This window comes from Ranitomeya imitator, chromosome 1 (assembly GCF_032444005.1).
Source record: "Ranitomeya imitator isolate aRanImi1 chromosome 1, aRanImi1.pri, whole genome shotgun sequence".
NCBI classification, from domain to species: Eukaryota; Metazoa; Chordata; class Amphibia; order Anura; family Dendrobatidae; genus Ranitomeya; species Ranitomeya imitator.
In genome coordinates, this window is record NC_091282.1 from 398,706,645 (window position 1) to 398,729,841 (window position 23,197).

The 23,197-nt window shown below is 40.5% G+C and overlaps 1 protein-coding gene across 1 annotated transcript in view; it reads right to left on the reverse strand.

Annotated features, from left to right (window-relative positions):
* Window positions 1-2,318: 2,318 nt before the first annotated feature.
* DIRAS2 (DIRAS family GTPase 2) overlaps window positions 2,319-23,197 on the reverse strand; it is a 92,346-nt gene continuing 71,467 nt past the window's right edge. Inside the window, exon 2 of the mRNA XM_069762295.1 lies at window positions 2,319-5,139. Within this exon, the coding sequence (XP_069618396.1) occupies window positions 4,502-5,101 (600 nt within the window). The 5' untranslated portion in view covers window positions 5,102-5,139 and the 3' untranslated portion in view covers window positions 2,319-4,501. The remainder of the gene's footprint in view (window positions 5,140-23,197) is intronic.

Here is a 23,197-nt window from a genome sequence, read left to right on the forward strand (position 1 = left end):
ACGAGAAACAAAATTGTAGCCCTGCACCAGGCTGGGAAAACTGAATCTGCAATAGCCAACCAGCTTGGAGTGAAGAAATCAACAGTGGGAGCAATAATTAGAAAATGGAAGACATACAAGACCACTGATAATCTCCCTCGATCTGGTGCTCCACGCAAAATCCCACCCCGTGGGGTCAGAATAATCACAAGAACGGTGAGCAAAAATCCCAGAACCACGCGGGGGGACCTAGTGAATGAACTGCAGAGAGCTGGGACCAATGTAACAAGGCCTACCATAAGTAACACACTACGCCACCATGGACTCAGATCCTGCAGTGCCAGACGTGTCCCACTGCTTAAGCCAGTACATGTCCGGGCCCGTCTGAAGTTTGCTAGAGAGCATTTGGATGATCCAGAGGAGTTTTGGGAGAATGTCCTATGGTCTGATGAAACCAAACTGGAACGGTTTGGTAGAAACACAACTTGTCGTGTTTGGAGGAAAAAGAATACTGAGTTACATCCATCAAACACCATACCTACTGTAAAGCATGGTGGTGGAAACATCATGCTTTGGGGCTGTTTCTCTGCAAAGGAGCCAGGACGACTGATCCGGGTACATGAAAGAATGAATGGGGCCATGTATCGTGAGATTTTGAGTGCAAACCTCCTTCCATCAGCAAGGGCACTGAAGATGAAACGTGGCTGGGTCTTTCAACATGACAATGATCCAAAGCACACCGCCAGGGCAACGAAGGAGTGGCTTCGTAAGAAGCATTTCAAGGTCCTGGAGTGGCCTAGCCAGTCTCCAGATCTCACCCTATAGAAAACCTTTGGAGGGAGTTGAAAGTCCGTGTTGCCAAGCGAAAAGCCAAAAACATCACTGCTCTAGAGGAGATCTGCATGGAGGAATGGGCCAACATACCAACAACAGTGTGTGGCAACCTTGTGAAGACTTACAGAAAACATTTGACCTCTGTCATTGCCAACAAAGGATATATTACAAAGTATTGAGATGAAATTTTGTTTCTGACCAAATACTTATTTTCCACCATAATATGCAAATAAATTGTTAAAAAAACAGACAATGTGATTTTCTGGATTTTTTTTTCTCAGTTTGTCTCCCATAGTTGAGGTCTACGTATGATGTAAATTACAGACGCCTCATCTTTTTAAGTGGTGGAACTTGCACTATTGCTGACTGACTAAATACTTTTTTGCCCCACTGTATGTCTTAAGCTACAATGATCATAGTAATAACAACAAACAAGTCAATAACAAATTAGATCAAACACATTGAATAAATCCTGAATCTGCCCCATAAAAAATGGGTTGTCCAGATATAAAAAAATAAACTTTAAATTTGCTTAAAAATAAAAACCTAATTCTCTGTTCATGCATCAGCCATGATGAAGAATGGGACTGGTTTATCCATTTTGATCAAATCTAAAGATTTAGTTTTAAGCTAGACAAACCCATTGTTCATGAAGCACATGCAGGATTTATTTAAACGCAACTTATCACCAGGTTTTTCCTATAAAAGCTAAACTCACCATCTTTAAAGGGAACCTGTCACCCACCCAGACCTCGTTTGTAACTAAAAGAGCCACCTTGTGCAGCACTAATGCTGCATTCTGTCAAGGTGGCTCTTTTATTTGGGGTTCCTTCCACCGCTGAAAGAATCATTTTTATAATTTGCCCTCCATACCTGTAGTTTATCAGGGGGTCATGTCTTTCCTCCCAGGACACAAATGCCTCTCAGCCATCAGTCATTTCCTCCTTTCCCCTGGGCGCCACCTCCTCAGCATTCAGTTATGTCCCAAGTGCCTGCGCTGTAATTTTTTTCTTGGGCATGCACAGTTAGCACTGCCCTTCCACTGACATCACATGATGTCTTCATTCTCGTGCGTGATGTCTTCATTCTCATGCCTGCGTGGACGCGCAGCCGAAGATTCCCAGCCCCGCAGTGTGAATAAATCAGAATTGACTGCGGGGCGGGATCTCAGGCCGCACATACATGCAGGCGCGAGAATGAAGACATCAAGTGATGTCAGTGGAAGGGCAGAGGTAACTGCGCATGCCCGAGAAAAAAAATTACAGCGCAGGCGCCGGGGACATAACTGAATGCAGAGGAGGCGGCGCACAGAGGAAAGGAGGAAATGACTGATGGCTGAGAGGCTTTTGTGTCCTGGGAGGAAAGACATGCCCCCCCTGACAAACTACAGGTATGGAGAGCAAATTATAAAAATGATTCTTTCGGCGGTAGAAGGGACCCCAAATAAAAGAGTCACCTTGACAGAATGCAGCATTAGTGCTGCAAAAGGAGGCTCTTTTAGTTACAAATGCCTGGGGGGGTGACAGGTTCCCTTTAAGTTGTCTTGAATGGCACTCCAGCAACCTGTTCCCCCTCTTATCTCAGAAAATACCTTCTATAATCCAACTGGACTATATGCTATTTGGTGAGGTCCGGTCAGTTAGGTATTGCAGGTTTGCACTCGTGCCTCCTTTGTCTCCGCAATCCATGGGCCCTTTGCCTTGATTGATGTGGCTGACCTCATCCACAGTCTGCTCAACTCTCGTATACGCACAGATGCACAGGTACAACAGACTCTGTGGATGACGCAGAAGATGTCAGCCACGTTAATTAAGGCAGGAGGGCCAGCGACTACGGCAGATAAAGGAGGCACCAACAACAGACCAGCAACACCTCTTGGACCAGAACTGATTAGCATACTACTTGGGAGGACAAAGAAAGGTATTTTCTGAGATATGTGGGGGATCTGATCAATTATAAGCAGGTTAGTACTGTTGAAGACAACTTGGTGGATTTAGCTTATATAGTAAAAATCTGGTGACAGGTTTGCTCTAATGTGTTTAATATATTATTGTTTGTATTACCATGATCATAGCAGTTTAACACAACTACAAATATAGAAGGTCCAGGAAGATAGCAAAACAACATTTTACTGTTCACGGTGAAAACATTTTCTACATTGGCTTTCTATGTTGTATGCCATTTCATGTCACAAACCTGTATTGTTTTGAAATACACAACTATACGTATGTGATTTTATTTAATTTTTCACTTTCAAGTCTCGGATTATCATTATATTTCAAAATACCATGTGAGCTACAACATACTCATCTTATTATTGATGACTAGTGTTTGAAGATGACTGCTAATGGCCTTTGTGTGCAGTAATAGGCAGAAGTTATTTTGGACAGCAGCCATCTACTTTGTTGAAATGTCTAAATTGGCACCTTCTAGTTTCACTTCAAACTTGAGATGTCAAACTAGATAGTAAGATTAATATTTGGGTCCCAGGATTGAATTGTTGGTGGGCTCAGTGTATTCATGTGAGTTTACAGTTGATGTGTGCACCAACTAATCCATCACATAAAATTAAATTACTTAATCTCACTTTCTTAATATTTAGGTTGACCTTTGAAGATCATTTTACGGTTGACATTTACATACACTATACATGTAATTTTGGAAGTACTTTACTTACCTTTTATGGATCCTGAGTTAAGACATCTCAGGCTGCATTTACAATTGTGCTGGCTTCCTCTTAGTTCTCACCTTATAAGTGTCCTCTTTTATCAATGTCTACACAGTGCTTGCTTTTCTCATTTCTATTCTGGGAAGTTTAGCCTTAGACCAGTATAGAATGAGAAAAATTAATAGCAAAGCTATCATACTAAAATAGCAATTGGGTCATGCAGCAAATTACTGATAACTTCAAAGTAGCAACCTGCTCTGCAAAATGATTTAACTATGAATCAAGAAAAAACAATAACATGATCTTCACAGATGAACGTACACTTAGATCTGATCAACGTGGAATGCATTAATTGTTGAAAATGCTGGTTTTACATCCAGACATTGTCCAGTCCCTTTAAAAAACAATTTGAAGGAGAAAAATTTCTTTAAGGCAATCAACAATAAGAAAAAAAAATACACAAATAAAATATGTCTGGCTATGTGTCATATATATTTTTTACAAAATATGCTCTAAAGTGAATACAGCAGTAGCATGGGTATGTCCGAACATGCAAGAAAGGTACATAGTCATTTGCTCTTAATATGTCATCAGTTATAAACCCCAAATAAACGTGTTGTGAAAGCCAAAATCCTGTGCTATTGCTATACACAGGAAAGTTTAATGCTATTTCATCCTATTATTATTATTTCTATATGCATGGTTATCACATGCAATTTTATATTTTCAGTCTCTATACATAGATAAAAAAAAAATCTAAATTTTCTTCTTAAGCATTTCTAGCAAATTGCATGCTCGAAATGACATCTTAGTCCTATTAAATGCTATTGAACAAGATGAAAATGACACTCAATTATTTTCAAGTCTAGCCATTTGTACCTCAATAATTATTTGAGGTAAAACAGGTAAAATATGTGCCATTTATTTCCAGATGATAAAATAGTGCATCGCCAAGTGTTGTGCATGCAGTTTCCCTATCATATCCAGCGCCGCAAGGCTAGAGGAGAACGAAATATGCTTTTACATGACAACACATTTGCCTTTCAGTTTTTCTTTTCTTTTCTGCTGCTTGCTCTTCTTTCCATCTATCTGAAGGCTCACAGTTCTGCGTTTCTCAAGGTTTAGAAGCTCTTGGAACAGCTCCTTGACATTGTGGTTCATCTTGGCTGATGTCTCCATAAAGGCACATTTCCATTTTTTTGCTATTGCTTCTCCATCCGAGTTTTCCAGTTCTCTGTTTTGGCTTTCATCACTTTTATTTCCAACCAACATAATTGGGATGCTCTCTACATCTCCTTTAATCTGGCAAATCTGTTCATAGATTGGCTTCAATTCTTCCAGGGACTGCCTACTGGTGACAGAGTAAACCAAAATGAAGGCATGTCCCTTTGATATAGACAGGCGCTGCATAGCTGGAAATTGGTGGCTTCCAGTGGTGTCAGTAATTTGCAAAGTGCATATACTTTTGTCACAGCTGATCACTTGTCTGTATGTGTCTTCAATAGTCGGTATATAACTTTCTCGAAATGTACCCTTTACAAAACGTAGAACTAGGGAACTTTTACCCACACCTCCAGCTCCAAACACTACTACTCTGTAATCATTACTTTGCTCGGGCATTTTCACAAACAGTTCAGATGCTTTTCTTCACGAAATACCTAAAGGAGATAAATATAACAAAAAACTTTATTAGGTGGTTGTTACTATCATCTCTAATCATCATAATTATATCACTAATTTAAAACTTAATTTAAAAGAATAAACTTAATATAACCTGAAAAATATAATCAAATCAAAGGAAACACATTTCAATAATGCCAAACTACTACACACTTGGGAAAAAAATTACCATTTACAAGCACTGAATTTATTCTAAGTGTACCGTAGATTCACTATAAAAAAAAGTCTTAATCTTCTTTAGATTAAGACCTTTTATAGACTTTGAAAAGTCACAGATTAAGACCTTTCATGGTCTATAAAAAAAGAGAAATACGTAATGTAACATTTTTCCAAATTTGCCGTTAAGCCATAGTTATAAAGTTCAATGTAAAAACAGTATGCAGTAAGCTTCTATGCTTCTTCGAGTGGCAGCTGTAGGGAGCCAGAATTTTATCTTTTAACTCTACGCCTTTGCAGGGGATTAAAGCTCTATTACAGAAACACTGAGCACCGGCCACTAGAAAGATATATTAAGAAATGAAATCATACAAAGTTCAGGATCTATTTGAACTAAGTAAAACTATTGTTTCCTCTTGTAGTTTTCTCTTAACCTCTTGGGTTTAAATTAAAAATCAGAATGGGTTTTATAGCAATGTGTAGGTAGACATTTATAATTGGGTGTCATGAGAATAATGACACTACTGAAAGCCAAATCTACTGATAGCTTGTCCATTTGGATCTGTGTAGGGACAATAAAGAAGAGAATCTAACACTAAACCCAACAGAATATGTTCGAAAAGTGCAGTCAGAAAAATATAAGAAAATGAGAGGAGATTCCTTAAAGGGAATCACTAGGTTTTTGCTTCCTAATCTGAGAGCAGCAATATGTAGAGAACTTAATTCCAACAATGTGACTGCTTTCTGTAGTTTTAATAAAATCAAAGTTTTGTCAGCATGAGATTATCAATAGAGGACTAGTTTATCCGTTGCCATGCAGTCCTCCATAATCATCAGCTGTGTAACCCGCCCCCACCACTGATCAGCAGATTGCTGCCTATGCACATTGTACCCAGAAAGCTGTTAATTAGTAGTGTGTTCCACAGAGCTCAGCATTCAGAGAACTGGTAGATCTGCAGCAAATGGAACAGAGATTTCAGAAAAAACTGCCGCAAGAACTTCAGATAGACAAATTTCCAACGACACAGATGATCTTGGTGCCATAAATTGGAACAATGTCCGGAGACATAAAAGTACACAAAGCAAATGGGACACTAGAATGCGTGACATCTGAAATATACATTTTCACATAACCCTGGCCTTTTAGGCCATTGTGCAAATCATATGAGGAACTCAAAGAAATAAACTTTTACAAGTTTATTTCAAAATTGCAAAGCAAGATATGAAAAAATGCACAACATTGTCATTATAACTGTTTGTAAAAAGTAAGCTACTGGGCCTTTTCCAGGTTACACATTCTAGGGCCTCCTGAATATAACATGTGTACAATATTTACCCTATGGGAATAAACAAGCTAGAAATAGGAGGAAACCACTATGGCTAAATAGAAGTGTAAGAGGCGCAATAAGTGACAAAATGAAAGTGTTTAGAGAATTAAAAAGGGTAATGGCGAGGTATTAAATGATAGAAAAAATAAATTATGTAAAAAATCAAATCAAGGCAGCAAAGATTCAGACAGAGAGACTCATTGCCAAAGAAAGCAAAATAATCCAAAGATATTCTTTAATTATATAAGAAACTGAAAAGTCAGTGTTGGTCCCCTCAAAAATATTTTGTGTGGAATGGTGGGAGAGGATGAGGGAAAGGTCAATCGGGCTCATCAAAAAAGACTAATACCTCTAAAAATTCTTTATTTGATATATTTTTAAAAAGCAAAAAAACTAAAAAAAAGGTGAAAAAAAACAAATGAGCAAACAAAAATCAAAACAATCAAAGAACAGTTGCTGATCTGTGACCTCCAGTTGGTGTACCTGTCGGGGTACTAATAGGCCTATATGACCCTAATTCACCCTGAGCCCCTGCCTGTCAGCGGAGGTTAGCAACCTCTTCAAACGCAAATGGCGCCCAAACTCAACGACGGCTTGCCCTAGATTCCTTGGAAATCCCTATAATAGGGAGAATCACTATAGACCAAATATCTCAATACCAATCTTAACCGCAAAAATATCTGTGCAATTATAACATTAATGGTATAATACAGGGAATGTAAACATGGGCCTAACCACCAATTAGCCACCGTACAAAAAACCCAAAGGATACCAAAACTTGAAGCCAAAACAAATATCTTATTAGTGATTCATTTTTAAATCCGCTTTTGGGTGACATAGTTAGTTGAAGTGCCATATATAGCCTATTTATAGACATTTGTTGATAAGTAACGTTGGTACTATTGTGTTAACAGATTGTCGCTATCATGGATTTAAAAGACAGGGAAACTGCCTGGCGTACTAAGGCGGTTAATATATTTAAATAAAGTGTCCCGACAGTTTCGCAGGATGTCCCATTGGAAACTAAGGATCTCATTTTTCAATATAGAAATGCGTTACAACGCAAAATAAGATTGTGGTGGAATCGAGCTACATTAGAAAATTACCATAGCCAGAAGATTGTACCTCGGGGTCTTCGGATTCAATTATATCCTACGTATGAATTGGGGGAGACAGAATTGGTAAAAAGGTGGATATTGGCAGCATCTACATGCTCATTAGAATTTATTCAGATACTGATTGACAATAATACCAACTCATTGAATGAGATTGATAAAAACTTGGAGGATCTTCAGAAATCTTTGGAAAAGGGGATGCAGAAGGATCAGTTTGATAAATGGATCAAAGAATTGGATGGTGATATTACGAAATGGGAGGAGCATGTGAGTAAGGAAAAACTGAAAAAATTTCAAAGAGATTTTGGGGATTATGATAATAAAATATTTAGATGGCAGAATCCCAGAAAAAGGTCCCAACCAACTATAAGAAAGCGGGACGAATCTACCGCTTCGAGCATATCGGATAGAGAAAGTAATGCCTCAACGAGTGTGAGTGAAGGCCCTAGGGATTTCCACCTACGTAGTGGTAACCAGAAAAAAAGATTTCCGGAGATGTTTAATAAAGCGCAAAAAGGGAGAAGGAATAAAGATAAATTTGAGGTAGTCAATTTGTCGGAACATGAATTATCACCAACACAGCTGAATGTGCTTGAACGTGGTTTAACTTTCTCTCCCTCCCGTAACCTAGATGCATTTACGTCCATAAAAGATACTCATCTCTTCGCAAGAAAACTAATCCTCAAAAAATTACATGCGAGAAGCAGAATGCTGGACCAATTCCCCACAAGAGAAGAGCAAGAAACCTTGGACATCTTAATATCATTGGAGGAAGAAAACATGACATCTGAGGTCAGTGCCATTCCGCCTAATTTGTTTTCCAAATCTACAAAATTTCCCCCATTGGGATTATGTCCAGCCATAGACATTTTTACTAAACTAGTTACAGAGGACATTGAAATGCTAGCCCAATCCCAGAAGGGATTTTCAAATCTCACAGTGTTGGAAAGACGGGCAATAGAAGAATTGAAATCCTGGGATGATATTCTGTATAAACCGGCAGATAAGGGTGGCAATTTAGTTATCTGGCCGGTAGAACTATATGAGAAACAAGCAAAGATTCTACTAGACAACGCAGAATGTTATCACAAATTGTTGCATAACCCTATATCTTTGTTCCAGGCACAGCTTATTGAGATCATGAAAAAAGCATTTGATCAAAATATATCCAAAAAACTTCTGGACAGAATCAAAGATTTCAAACCAAGACTCCCAACGTTTTATATAATACCAAAACTGCACAAAAATCCGGTGAACCCCCCAGGATGCCCTATCGTTGCAGGTAATGGGGGTCTATGTGAGATCATTTCGGATATTATCGACTACTTCTTGAGGCCTATTGTCAGTACACTCCCTTCATATATTAGGGACACCACGTCAGCACTACAACATTTGGATCAGCTGTCCCTTGAGGAAAATATGGTGATTGTTACTGCTGACGTGGAATCCTTGTACACGTCCATTAGACACAGTGATGGTCTACGAGCAGTCCGGCAGTTCCTCCTCTCTAGTAATTTGGATGGTCCCCTTGCTGAACTCATTTTGGTTTTGTTGGAGTTTTTATTACATCATAATGTTTTTATTTTTAACTCCCAAATTTTTCTTCAGTTACAAGGTACAGCAATGGGGGCCTCCTGTGCCCCGGCTTATGTTAATCTCTTTCTCGGGGCATCGGAAAGAGAGATTTTCCAAGATGGCCTCATCCAAGAAATGAACAATGTTCATTGTTGAACAATGTTCAATTTGATGAGGTACATCGATGACGTTCTATTTTTCTGGGAAGGTAACTTGGAAGGTCTTAATATGCTGATGCATAAGCTAAACGATAACAAACAAAATATTAAACTGACGTTTACTTCTGGCAGGAACATTGAATTTTTGGACATCAAAATTACGACTGACTTGGAAGGACATATCCAAACGGACATGTACAGAAAACCGACATCAACCAACTCCTTACTCAGAGCTGATTCATCGCATCTGAAATCCACTATTCGTGGCATCCCAATTGGTCAATTCTTGTGGGCTAAAAGGATCTGCTCTAAGGACTCTAATTTCGAAAAGCAAGCAGAAGATTTGACTGCAAGATTTATACAAAGAGGCTATAGTAAAAGAACCATCAAAAGGGATACCTCAGAGCAGCAAAGACATCACGTGACCAGCTGCTCTATGGCCCGTCTAACGCCGTGAGTCATCGAAAGGATGGAGAGCAGGTACGATTTATCTCTACCTTTAATAATAAATGGCAGGAGCTGACCATGATTGTTCGTAAACATTGGGATGTCCTTATGGTTGATCCGGTGCTTAAAAAGATCCTGCCTACACAACCATCCTTTGTGGCTAAAAGAGCAGCAAATCTCAAGGACATCCTAGTTCACAGTCATTTTGAACCTAGGAGGAGAGGGGGGAAAAGGATCTGCAAAGGGTGAACGTCTTGGATTCTTTCCGTGTGGACTCTGTAAAGGATGTTTAAACCACGTGAGGGCCACTTCCTTTTCGAATCATGACGGTACACGTTGTTATGAAATTCGAAAAAATCTCAACTGCACGTCAAAAGGAGTTGTATATCAAGCCACATGCACGTGTGGAAAAATATATGTGGGCCTCACGACCAGAGAGCTCAGAATAAGGACCCGTGAACATGTAAGGGACATAGAAAAGCTAAGACCATTGAAGATGTCAACACTTTAAAATCCCTCCCTAAGCATTTTAACCCCTTAATGACCGCCAATACGTCTTTTAACTGACCTGAGATATAAGAGAATAGCCTCCCCATACAGATGACAATCCAGCATCTGTTGGTTGTACACTATAGCTGACAACTTGCTGTATCAGCCACGATCAGTATTTGCGCCTTCTAAATCTGTTTAACCCCTTAGATGCTGCTGTCAATAGTGACTACATCATTATAAATGGTTAACAGAGTGTGGGGGCTTCTTCTTTATCCCAATTGGTGCCCTCAGATCATGATTTTGTTGTACTGATGTTTGCGATGGCAATTCATGACCAAATAGCGGCCTTAGAGTCTGCCGGCTATAGTAATCTGTTTAGAAGTTAGCAACATTTAGGTGGTAAAAATACACATTTTCATTTCTGTCATGCCATTTTGCATTAATTCCTGTAAAGCACCTGAAGGGTTAATAAACTACCTGACAGCAGTTTTCAATATGTTTAGGGGTGCTGTTTTTAAAATGGTATCACGTTTGGGGGTTTCCCAATATATAGGACCACTAAAGTCACTTTAAACATGGATAAGTCCCTAAAAAAATAAATGTGGTAAATTTCTGTGAAAAAATGAAAAATTGCTGCTACATTTTTAAACCTCCTAAAATGCTAACAAAATAAAATAACATTTTACAAATGGTGCTGATGTAAAGCCGACATGTGGGAAATGTTATTTATTAATGGTTCGCTGTTGTATGACTATCTGGATTAAAGGGATAATCATTCAAATTTAGAAAATTGCTAATTTTTTAACATTTTTCTCAAATTTTTTATATTTTTTATAAATAAACACAAAAAATGTTGAACTAAATTTACCATTATCATAAAGTATAATGTGTCACGAAAAAACAATCTCAAAATCACTGGGATTTGTTGAAGCGTTGCAGAGTTATTCCCACATAAAGTGACACTGGTCAGATTGAAAAAATTTGGCTCGGTCACTAAGGGGTTAAAATACATCATGGATGCTTGAGCAAAGATTTGGCTGTGAGAGGTATAGATCAGGTGAGTATGGGGATGAGAGGGGGTGATCTTAGTCAGGCTCTAGCTCAACTCGAGAGTAGGTGGATTTATCGCCTGGGAGCTATGAGTCCACAGGGCCTCAATGAAAGTTTTGGTTTTGTGGCATTTTTATAGATATATTATTTGGGATCCGTAGGTAGTCTGTTTCCATAGTGGACATCCTTTTTTAGTGTGGGTTTTAATATTTCATGTATGTTATTTGTTACTAATTTATTATTTTATTTTCTCAATAGATGATTCGGATAAGATGCGCGGTGCGATGACCATTCTCATTCTTTTATCCCCTTACAGCCTGAGGATATGTGCCCCCCTGATGAAGCATTATGGAGAAGATTGGCCAGCTTCTTATGAATAGGCACAGTGAAGAACTAAAGCTTCTAATGGGAATGGGGAGACCGTATATATTGATATATTTATAATATGTTTTTCGCTTGTATAATAGGAAAGAAGGTCTAAATGGGAGGGTCACCTCCAGTTTCGCTTCTGGGAGTAGTGCGTATATAATAGAGTATCTTTGGGAGCCATTGATTCCTTATTTACCCCATATGTTCTGATGGTATATGTGCAATAAGGTATAGACAGCGATCCATATTGGATTGCTTTATTTATTTAACACTACTAAAATATTTATATGGATTATGGAGATCTTAGTTTTGATGCTAATTTTGTCTATTTTAGGATAGCCTTGTACAATTTTCCTAAATGTATGGTAGGCACGATGGCACCTTATATGAGGTTCTCATGTACCCTAGGTGTACCCCTTTTTTAATAAAATATATATTTATATCACTCCCCTTGGCATCACTTAGTTATTATATTCACATCACTCTTCACTGTTTTCCTTCACTATGTATGTATTTGCTTTTCCCTTTGTGTGTTTTCACAGTATCTTGGTCATGATACTAATAGAGATTCTGTGTATCAACTCAATATGAGCTTTATGGCTTATATAGCCTGTTTCTTTCTACGTCACACCACACTAATTTGTCATTATACCAACTAATGTATCACTCTCTGGTCTTTTATAGTGAGCTTTAATGGCTCATATAATATTTCAGTCACTATTTCACGTGATTATCCCTCTTATTATAATAACATACACATGCACATGGTTTTTAAAGCATTTTATTTATGCGCATATCCACGTATTTTCTCCCTATTTATGCACAAATGGTTAATTTTAGCTGATCGCTGTTTGTAGGTCCCCGTATCCTCTGGTTGGAATATTCCTGTAGCGGCGCACAAGCACTTGGTGTTATAGCTCCGCATATTTCCGGGAGCTAAATGATGTAATGCCTCTCTTTGTTAGTGTGTAATGTCCCCTGGACAGTGCGCATGCGCTCCATGGCTGTGGCTCCGTGCATTCCGGGAGCGCTCTGATCTGGAGACGTTTGCGATCCAGCTTGCGTTCCAGTGAGCGCTGTCCCGGAAATGCTCTATTTCACATCCGGAGCAACCCAGGGCCGCATGCGCAGACATGTAAGGGGGACATCAGCGTCTTGTGGGAGGTCACACCCCTATTCTTCTTTCCGAATCGCTATTGGTGGTGGGTGGTTTAAAATGTCAGTCACGTCCTCACACTAATCACGCCCCCGGAAGAAGCTTGGGCGAAACGCGCATCGGGGCACATGGGGGAATTGAGGCACACCGCACCATCAGGTAATACTTCCACACCGCTGGCTTTGTGCTTGCTATATTAGTGATCAAAGGGAAGTCTGGTTATGTAGCATAGTATATGGTATGTGGACAAGGTTATTGCTTAAGCGTATGGGGGCATTAGGGCTCCCCCTTGTATTTTCCCATCCTGAACTATACCTTAGCCATTAGTATATTTTATAGCCTTCCCATCTTATGATATCTAGTGGCAGCCTTAGCAGTGGCTATATTCTTATATATGTATCTAGGATATTGATTGATTCTGTGACATATTTTGCGGCTAGTGCGGGATGTCTCTCCCCCCATAGGACACTTTGTTATTTGTATATCAGGTCTTGTCTTTTGTGTGTGTTTTTATATTGTATCATTAATAAAGATATGTTATTTTAACCCTTATGGATCTCTTTGTGTGGTGAATTGGATTTAAATCCGCTTTTGGGTGATAGAGCAGCAATATGTAGAGAACTTAATTCCAACAATGTGACTGCTTTCTGTAGTTTTAATAAAATCAAAGTTTTGTCAGCATGAGATTATCAATAGAGGACTAGTTTATCCGTTGCCATGCAGTCCTCCATATTCATCAGCTGTCTAACCCGCCCCCACCACTGATCAGCAGATTGCTGCCTATGCACATTGTACCCAGAAAGCTGTTAATTAGTAGTGTGTTACACAGAGCTCAGCATTCAGAGAACTGATAGATCTGCAGCAAATAGAACAGAGATTTCAGAAAAAACTGCCGCAAGAACTTCAGATAGACAAATTTCCAACGACACAGATGATCTTGGTGCCATAAATTGGAACAATGTCCGGAGACATAAAAGTACACAAAGCAAATGGGACACTAGAATGCGTGACATCTGAAATATACATTTTCACATAACCCTGGCCTTTTAGGCCATTGTGCAAATCATATGAGGAACTCAAAGAAATAAACTTTTACAAGTTTATTTCAAAATTGCAAAGCAAGATATGAAAAAATGCGCAACATTGTAATTATAACTGTTTGTAAAAAGTAAGCTACTGGGCCTAAAAGGCCCAGGTTACGCATTCTAGGGCCTCCTGAATATAACATGTGTACAATATTTACCCTATGGGAATAAACAAGCTAGAAATAGGAGGAAACCACTATGGCTAAATAGAAGTGTAAGAGGCGTAATAAGTGACAAAATGAAAGTGTTTAGAAAATTAAAAAGGGTAATGGTGAGGTATTAAATGATAGAAAAAATACATTATGTAAAAAATCAAATCAAGGCAGCAAAGATTCAGACAGAGAGACTCATTGCCAAAGAAAGCAAAATAATCCAAAGATATTCTTTAATTATATAAGAAACCTAAAAGTCAGTGTTGGTCCCCTCAAAAATATTTTGTGTGAAATGGTGGGAGAGGATGAGGGAAAGGTTAATCGGGCTCATCAAAAAAGACTAATACCTCTAAAAATTCTTTATTTGATATATTTTTAAAAAACAAAAAAACTAAAAAAAGGTGAAAAAAAACAAATGAGCAAACAAAAATCAAAACAATCAAAGAACAGTTGCTGATCTGTGACCTCCAGTTGGTGTACCTGTCGGGGTACTAATAGGCATATATGACCCTAATTCACCCTGAGCCCCTGCCTGTCAGCGGAGGTTAGCAACCTCTTCAAACGCAAATGGCGCCCAAACTCAACGACGGCTTGCCTTAGATTCCTTGGAAATCCCTATAATAGGGAGAATCACTATAGACCAAATATCTCAATACCAATCTTAACCGCAAAAATATCTGTGCAATTATAACATTAATGGTATAATACAGGGAATGTAAACATGGGCCTAACCACCAATTAGCCACCGTACAAAAAACCCAAAGGATACCAAAACTTGAAGCCAAAACAAATATCTTATTATTAGTGATTAATTTTTATGGGGGGGGGAGGGTATATTTACTAACCCTCCACAATCCCTATTTACAGAGTTCCCACCTGGCCGTGGATGTTGGCACCCTATATAATGCGCAATTTGGCGCCCCTGCTCAATGAAGACGCACCCTTTATTACCCTACAGCTCTCCCTTCATGTACTTCCCATAATTATGAAGTATGGAGACGGGGAAAATAATGGGTTAAAGTGAGTTTGCTCAGAATATATATCTCTTTCTGAGCTGTTTAAACAATAGCCCCTTATTATCATACGACATTATAACTTCATCTTTTACATAGGATATGGTCAAGTGCAGTAAAATTAGGTTGGATATGAACAAGCTATAGCACAATATTCATTACTCCTGCATTGCCATTCATAAATCGCAGGTAGCCAATAGCACAAAGTAATATCCTATGCACATCAAACTTCTATTGCACTATGCCCAAACAGATGAGCCGCAGTTAGCCTAATAACAAAGCATATCCTATACACATCAACCTTCTATTGCACTATGCTCAAACAGATCAGCAAACTGATAATTTTCAATATAAAACTTAGCTTGAACATGTTAGATCAGCATCACCTCGACGTGTTTCTTTCCCACGATAAGAGTTCCTCAGGAGGAGGTAGCTTTAGTGTTCATTCAGAACATCATGGATGACGCCTGGTTGCGTTGAGGCGATGCTGATCTAACATGTTCAAGCTAAGTTTGATGTATATAGGATATGCTTTGATATTAGGCTAACTGCGGCTGATCTGTTCGGGCAACGGGTCGTCGTGGAACAGTGCTTATCGGGATAGCTGATCTTGTAAGTTTACATATATTTTCACTTTACGTGACAGCTTACTAATGTTGCTTTGTGTGCTGGACAACTGCATTTGTTTATGAAGGGTGTTTGGGCTCTATTTGATTAAGCATTGTGCAGCTTTATACTATGCAGGAGTTCAGCAACACACATGCTATAATAGGTAATTTAGCATTTTATTTCTGGAACAAGCCGTGAGTAAAGATAATGAGACAAACTGGTTATGTATAAACATAGTTTAGGATGAAATTGATGGATCTTTCTATGGCTGCATGTACTTTGCATTACCCGATACTGTTTATTTACCGTTACCAACCATATGTACTGTGAGCTTTACCCTTGTTTTTGTAGTTTTGTGTATTTTATGATATGTATTGATTAAAACTGGTTTTAAAATTTTGAAAATTTAAATCTAGTCCATGCCTTTTTTTTCCCAAATATTATATAGGGTGCCAACATCCGCGGCCAGGTAGGGACTCTGTAAATAGGGACTGTGGAGGGTTAGTAATTATACCCTCCCCTCCCCCCTTAAAAATTAATCACTAATAAGATTGGTTTTGGCTTCAAGTTTTGGTTATCCTTTGAGTTTTTGTACGGCTGCTAATTGGTGGTTAAGCCCATGTTTACATTCCCTGTATTATACCATTAATGTTATAATTGCACATACATTTTTGTGGTTAAGATTGGTATTGAGATATTTGGTCTATAGTGATTCTCCCTATTATAGCGATTTCCAAGGAATCTAGGGCAAGCCGTCATTGAGTGGGTCGCCATTTGCGTTTTAAGAGGGTGTCAACCTTCGCTGACAGGCAGGGGCTCAGTTAGGGTGAATTAGGGTCAAATAGGCCTATTAGTACCCCAGCTGGTACACCAACAGGAGGTCACAGATCAGCAACTGTTGATTGTTTTGATTTTTGATTACTCGTTTGTTTGTTTTTCACATTTTTTGTGTTTTTTTTTGTTTTTTAAAAATATATCAAATAGAGAATTTTGGAGGTATTAGTCTTTTTTGATGAGACAATTTTGTAACTAATCCAAACAAATTTGGAATTATAATTTTTTGGAAAGGTCAATCTGCTAAACTCCTTTTTCTCTTCAGTATTTATACAAGAAAATCATATGACAGATGACGTGATTGGGGATACTAGAAACTTTCCACTAAATGACACTCGCTTAACCCAGCAGGAAGTACACCTCAAAAATCACTGGGCCTCAAAAGACAAATTTCTGGGCCCAGATGGCACACACCCCTGAGTACGGCAGGAATTAAATATAGTGATGGACAGACCATTATTTTTAATATTCACAGATTCCATAACAACAAGGATTCTACCACAGGACTCATGCAAAGCTAATGTACCAACATACAAAAAGGGGACACAATCAGCTTCTGCAAGGAGGTAAGTTCCAGACTGAACCAGGGAAATGCAGTGGTCAGTGGATATTGTCTACATGGAAAATATATGTGCCTTTCAAAATATGTATATTTTGAAAGGCATTGGTGCCAGACAAAATATGCAATGAGAAAAATGGGATCAGGGGAAAATTTATGTAACTGGGTTAACAACTGGCTCAGAAGTAGGATTGCTGCTTCCAACAGGTGGCGCTATAGAGTTCAATTCCTCTTTCTCTCTGAAAAGGCAATTTGCATATTAAATTTCCCAGAGGAGCATTGCACGGCGAATAAGCCTCCTTGCCTTGACATGCCAGAGCTGGTATGTCACTCTCCATAAAGAGAAACCTTACCCCTTAGACCCCAGTCCAGAGCCTCTCAGCTAGTCAAATCATTTCTCATATTTTGTACTGATGAGGGCCAATAGCCCAAAACACTGTGTCTGCAAATTGAGATTCTCATTTGGTTTTCATCCTAAGTCATATTGCAAGACTTGTTAAAGGGTTCAACAGGTGACGCTGGAGAGTTCAAGTCCCCATTCTCTCTGAAGAGGCAATTTGCACAGGAAAAGGGGTGTTTATTAATGGAACACACTAGAATTGGGTCACAATTAACAGTAGGGTACCATAGTGGTCAGTAATGGGCCTTCTTTTTAGTATATTTATTAATGACTTTGTCGGGGGGGTCATAGAAAGTAGGAATACAATATTTGCAGATGATACTCAACTCAGGATAATCAACACAGAGGAGGATAATTTAATATTATAGGATTTATGTAGGCTTGAGGCTTGGGCTGATAAATGGCAATTGAAATTTAATGTAGATAAATGTAAGCTTATGCATTTCGGAAGAGTAAACAAAATGTATAATTATTTATTACTAAATTGTATAACACTAAGTAAAACTGTCACTGAAAAAGCCTTGGATGTATGGGTGGATGGCAAATGCCACTCCAGTGATCAGTGTCAGGCAGCTGCAAGGCAAATAAATATTTGCGAGGAATTAAAAGAGGCATAGATGCTCATGAGGGGAACATAGTTTTGACTTTATACAAGTCCCTAGTGCGGCCTCACTTAGAATATTGTGTACAATTTCCAGTGTATATGAAGGACATAGCCAAACTAGAGTTGGAGCAGAGAAGGGCAACCCAGGTTTTTAAGGGAATGGGTGGACTGCAATATCAAGATAGGTTGATTGTTGGAAGACCATTGACTACCTCTTGAAGCTCATCAAGAGAATGCCAAGAGTGTGCAAAGCAGTCATCAAAGCAAAAGGTGGCTACTTTGAAAAACCTAGAATATAAGACATAATTTCAGTTGTTTCACAGTTTTTTGTGTATATAATTCCACATGGGTTAATTCATAGTTTTGATGCCTTCAGTGTGAATGTACAATTTTCATAGTCATGAAAATACAGAAAAATCTTTAAATGAGAAGGTGTGTCCAAACTTTTGGTCTGTACTGTACAAATCTAAAAAAAAGTTCAAAAATGTGTCTGGATTGAATTTGGTATACACTGAGTATTATGTGCTTTACGTTATATTTTGGTGGTACATAACACTTTAAAATAGCGTTCAAAAATTTTTCTGGATTCATCTAGTCATCCACAGGGTATTACATGGTTTGTGTTACATTTCAGTGGTACATAACATTCCAAAAATGAATTCAAACTTTTTTCTGGATTCAAATAGTCAGTGGTATTCAAAACTCCCAAAAAGAGTAACTTTTTTTCTGGATTGAACTTGGTATTATTATATAACACTTTAAAAAAAATTGGATTTAATAGTCATCCATAGAATATTAAGTGGCTGGAATTCCATTTAGGTTGTATATAACACTCCAAATAAGTGATCACATTTTTTCTGTTAATCATCCACAGAGTATTGTGTGCTTTGTGTTAAATTTCAGTGCTATGTAACACTCTTAAAAAGAATTAAAAACAATTTCTGGATTGAATTTCTTATCTATAGCATATTACCTGTCTTGTGTTACATTTCGGTGGTATATAACACTCAAAAAAGGGTTCCGACATTTTTCTGAATTCATTTAGTCATCCATAGAATATTATGTGCTTTGCTTTACATTTTGGTGGTATATAACACTCAAAAAAGCATTCAAACTTTTTTCTAGAATCAACCGTATTTTTCGGACTATAAGACGCACCGGACCACAAGACGCACCCCAAATTTGGGGTGAAAATTGCAGAAAAAAAGATTTTTTATAAGATGGGGGTCCGTCTTATTGTCCAAATTTACAGTATCTTACCTGAGGGCTGGCCGTGGCAGAGCAGTGTCCAGGAGGCATGGTGTCAGCAGAGGTGCAGTGATGCGGTGGGCGATATGGCATGCACCTGAGCAGGGTTCCTTCCTGTTTAGGTGGGCGACGCCATAGCCTGGTGTCCATGGGGGAGGGTTGCAGCAGTGCTGCGGCGGTGGCAGAGGTGCAGGGATGATGAGGCTCAGTGAGTGGTATGGCGTGAGCAGGGTCCCTTCCAAAGGTGAGGTGACACAGCAGCCCGGTATCCAAGGTAAGCAGCAGAGCTGGGTGAATCATGGCTTTATCGGTGGCGGCGGCCATCTTCCTGAGGCCGCGCGTGTGCAGATGAAATGCTCTGCTTCCCGGGGCTTCAGGAAAGTGGCCCGCGGGAGGCCACGCGTGCGTAGATGGAGACCGCGGCGGCCATTTTCCTGAAGCCGAATTTGCAGATTTAGATCTCAGCTTCAGGAAAATGGCTGCCGCGATCTCCATCTGCGCATGCGCGGCCTCCCGCGGCCATTTTCCTGAAGCCTCAGGAAGCAGAGCACTCCATCTGTGCACACGCGGCCTCAGGAAGATGGCTGCCGCCACCGATAAAGCCATGATTCACCCGGCTCTGCTGCTTACCTTGGATAGCGGGCAGCTGCATCACCTTACCTGTGGAAGGGACCCCGCTCACACCATACCGCTCACTGCGCCTCATCATCCCCGCACTTCTGCCACCGCCACACCACTGCCGGTAAGCCTGCTTTCCAACTATAAGACGCACCCCCCATTTTCCTCACATTTTTTGGGGGGGGAAAAGTGCGTTTTATAGTCCAAAAAATATGGTAGTCTTGCATAGAGTATTATGTGCTTTGAGTTACATTTCGAAGGAAATATAACACTCCAAAAAGTTATTAAAAAATGTATATGTATTGAATTTGTTATCCGTAGAGGATTACTTGCTTTGTGTTACATTTCGATATTATATAACACTCCATGAAAGAGTTAAAATTTTTTACTGGATTCTATTATTCATCCATAGAGTATTATGTGCTATATGTTACATTTTGGTGGTGTTTATGTTAGGAGTCGAGTTTCCTCTGCTGCACAGGGGGAATCTCGATCCGTGTCTGCTGCGGTCTCCCATTCTGCATCGGCCGCAGTGGAGCCTGCTCAGAGGAGACATTGCTCCCAGCGTCTCACTGAGACTGGTACTGTGCAAAGGGTTACTACTGCCTTTCCAGGCTCTGCTATGGTACCCTGCACTGATCTGCAGCGAGCAGGCTTTTCTGGGTCTAAGTCCTGCTTTGCACACACTGAGCATGCCCAGGGCAAGATCTCTCAGTGGAGATCTAGGGTCACATGCTCAGGTACTGCTGCAAATCCATTGGTCCTTCTTTGAAGGGTCCTGAACGTGCTGCAGCTATATAAGCTTCGCATGACCGCACAGCCATGCGCTAGTTATGTTATCGTGTGTGTGTTGATGAGTGCAAGTAATTCCTTAAAAAACCCATCCCATGACTGTTCGCGTAAGGTGTATGGCTGCAATCTAGCGCCCGGCTGAACTCACAGCCTTAACACATGAAGCAGCGTCTAACTGCTGTGACCGCCAGTGCAGCGCCGTGCGCTTACCTTACCCAAGTCTGGGTGGTTAGTGGCGTCCACTAGTGTGGCACAGCATACACTTCTGTGCATAATAGTTACCTCTGATACCCCTATTGTGGTGTCGATCACAAGAGGTCTACATTAACTCTAATCCTGTGTTCTGGGAAAGAGTACTGTGGTTCCTTGCTTGCGCTCTCTGTGCGGTACGGCGACCCTGTGACTTAACAGGGATCGCTTCCTTCACACAGGGTGAAGTTAACCCGTGTGTGTAATCACATTGTACCGCCATATAGTGCCGCCATTCACTTAGCAGCAGGTTCTTTCCTGCACGGTGGATCCCGGGTGGCGAACGCACCAATCTTACTTAACAAATATATTCGGTGCGTTCCGCCAACCCTAACATTATACTAGTGCCAGGATCTGGCTAAATAATGGCGGATAAACAGCGATTGCAGGGGTACATCCAGCTGCTGGAGGGCTGGTTGGCGTCTCTTGAGCGTGCAACCTCGGCGGTGGATGTTACCGCAATTGCTGTTCAGGCTGCTAGCGTGGCTGCAGCAGCTTTGCCCACTGCCACCCCTGTTCCGACTCTCTCTCACCTCCCTTTGCCTGAGAAATACTCTGGGGACAGTAAGTCCTGTAGGGGTTTCGTGAGCCAGTGTGGTATACACCTCGAGCTCCTGGCTGCACGTTTTCCCACAGAGCGGGCAAAGGTGGGATTCATAATATCTCTCTTGTCGGATAGGGCATTGGAGTGGGCTACGCCGCTGTGGGAGCGCAACGATCATGTGGTGTGGAGTGTTCCTCGTTTTCTGGTCACTCTGAAACAGGTCTTTGTAGGACCTCAAGTCACCCATTATACAGCGCTCCAACTGCTGGCTTTGACTCAGGGTTCAACCATGGTCAGCCATTTTGCTGTTCACTTCTGGACATTAGCGTCTGAGTTGGAATGGCCAGAAAAAACCCTCATTCCCGTATTTTGGAGGGGGCTGGCTGACCATGTGAAGGACGCTTTGGCCACTAGGGAGATTCCCACCACACTGGAGGAGCTCATAGCTGTATAAACTCGCATAGACCTTCGTTTTCACGAGTGAGGGTTGGAGCGAGCCCAGTGTAGGCAGAGGTTTCGGCTGGCTCCCACCTTCGCCAAACCTTTGGAATCCCCAGTCCAGGCGTCTGAGTCATATATGGTTTGTCATGCTTGCTGGCAGTCAGGACATCTTGCCTCCAAGTGTCCTCAGCGGTCGAGGAAACGTCAGCATCTTTGGCAGTAGGAGATGGTACACTAGACACGGCGACGTTTGCCTCAAAGTTGTCCTTCAAGGGGACAATTACCATAGGCCCATCCACTCTTATGGTAGAGCTATGCATGGATTCTGGGGCGGAGGGTAATTTTATGTCATCCGCTTTCAGCCAGCATCACGCAATACCCCTGGTGATGCTCACCAAGCCAGTAACCGTTTGAGTGGTAAATGGGTCGACACTACCCTCACAGATTACCCACCAAACCATTCCTATCACGCTTTCTGTGTCTCCATCACATCAGGAGATTATCTCCCTATTAGTCATTCCTGAGGGAATTGATGAGGTCCTGTTGGGGATACCATGGCTACGCTATCATTCTCCTCATATAGAGTGGTCCTCAGGGAGAATTTTGGGATGGAGTAAATCCTGCGAGGGTAGATGTCAGAGGGAGTGCGTTCAGGTTGCTACAACACAGGTACCCGCAGATCTTTCCTCTCTCCCCAAGCACTATTGGCCCTATGCAGACGTGTTCTCCAAAAAGGGCTGCAGAGACTCTTCCGCCTCACCGCTCCTATGACTGTCCTATTGACCTCTTGCCTGGTGCTGAGCCTCCCCGGGGTCGAGTTTATCCGTTATCTCTTCTGGTGACGGAGGCAATGTCTCAGTACATTCAAGAGAATCTGGCTATATGATTCATTAGGAAGTCAGTGTCACCTGCAGGGGCTGGGTTCTTCTTCGTACAGAAGAAGACTGGAGACTTATGTCCACGCATAGACTACAGGGGTCTTAACGCCATCACCGTTAAGAATAAGTACCCAATACCCCTGATATCTGAGCTTTTTGATAGG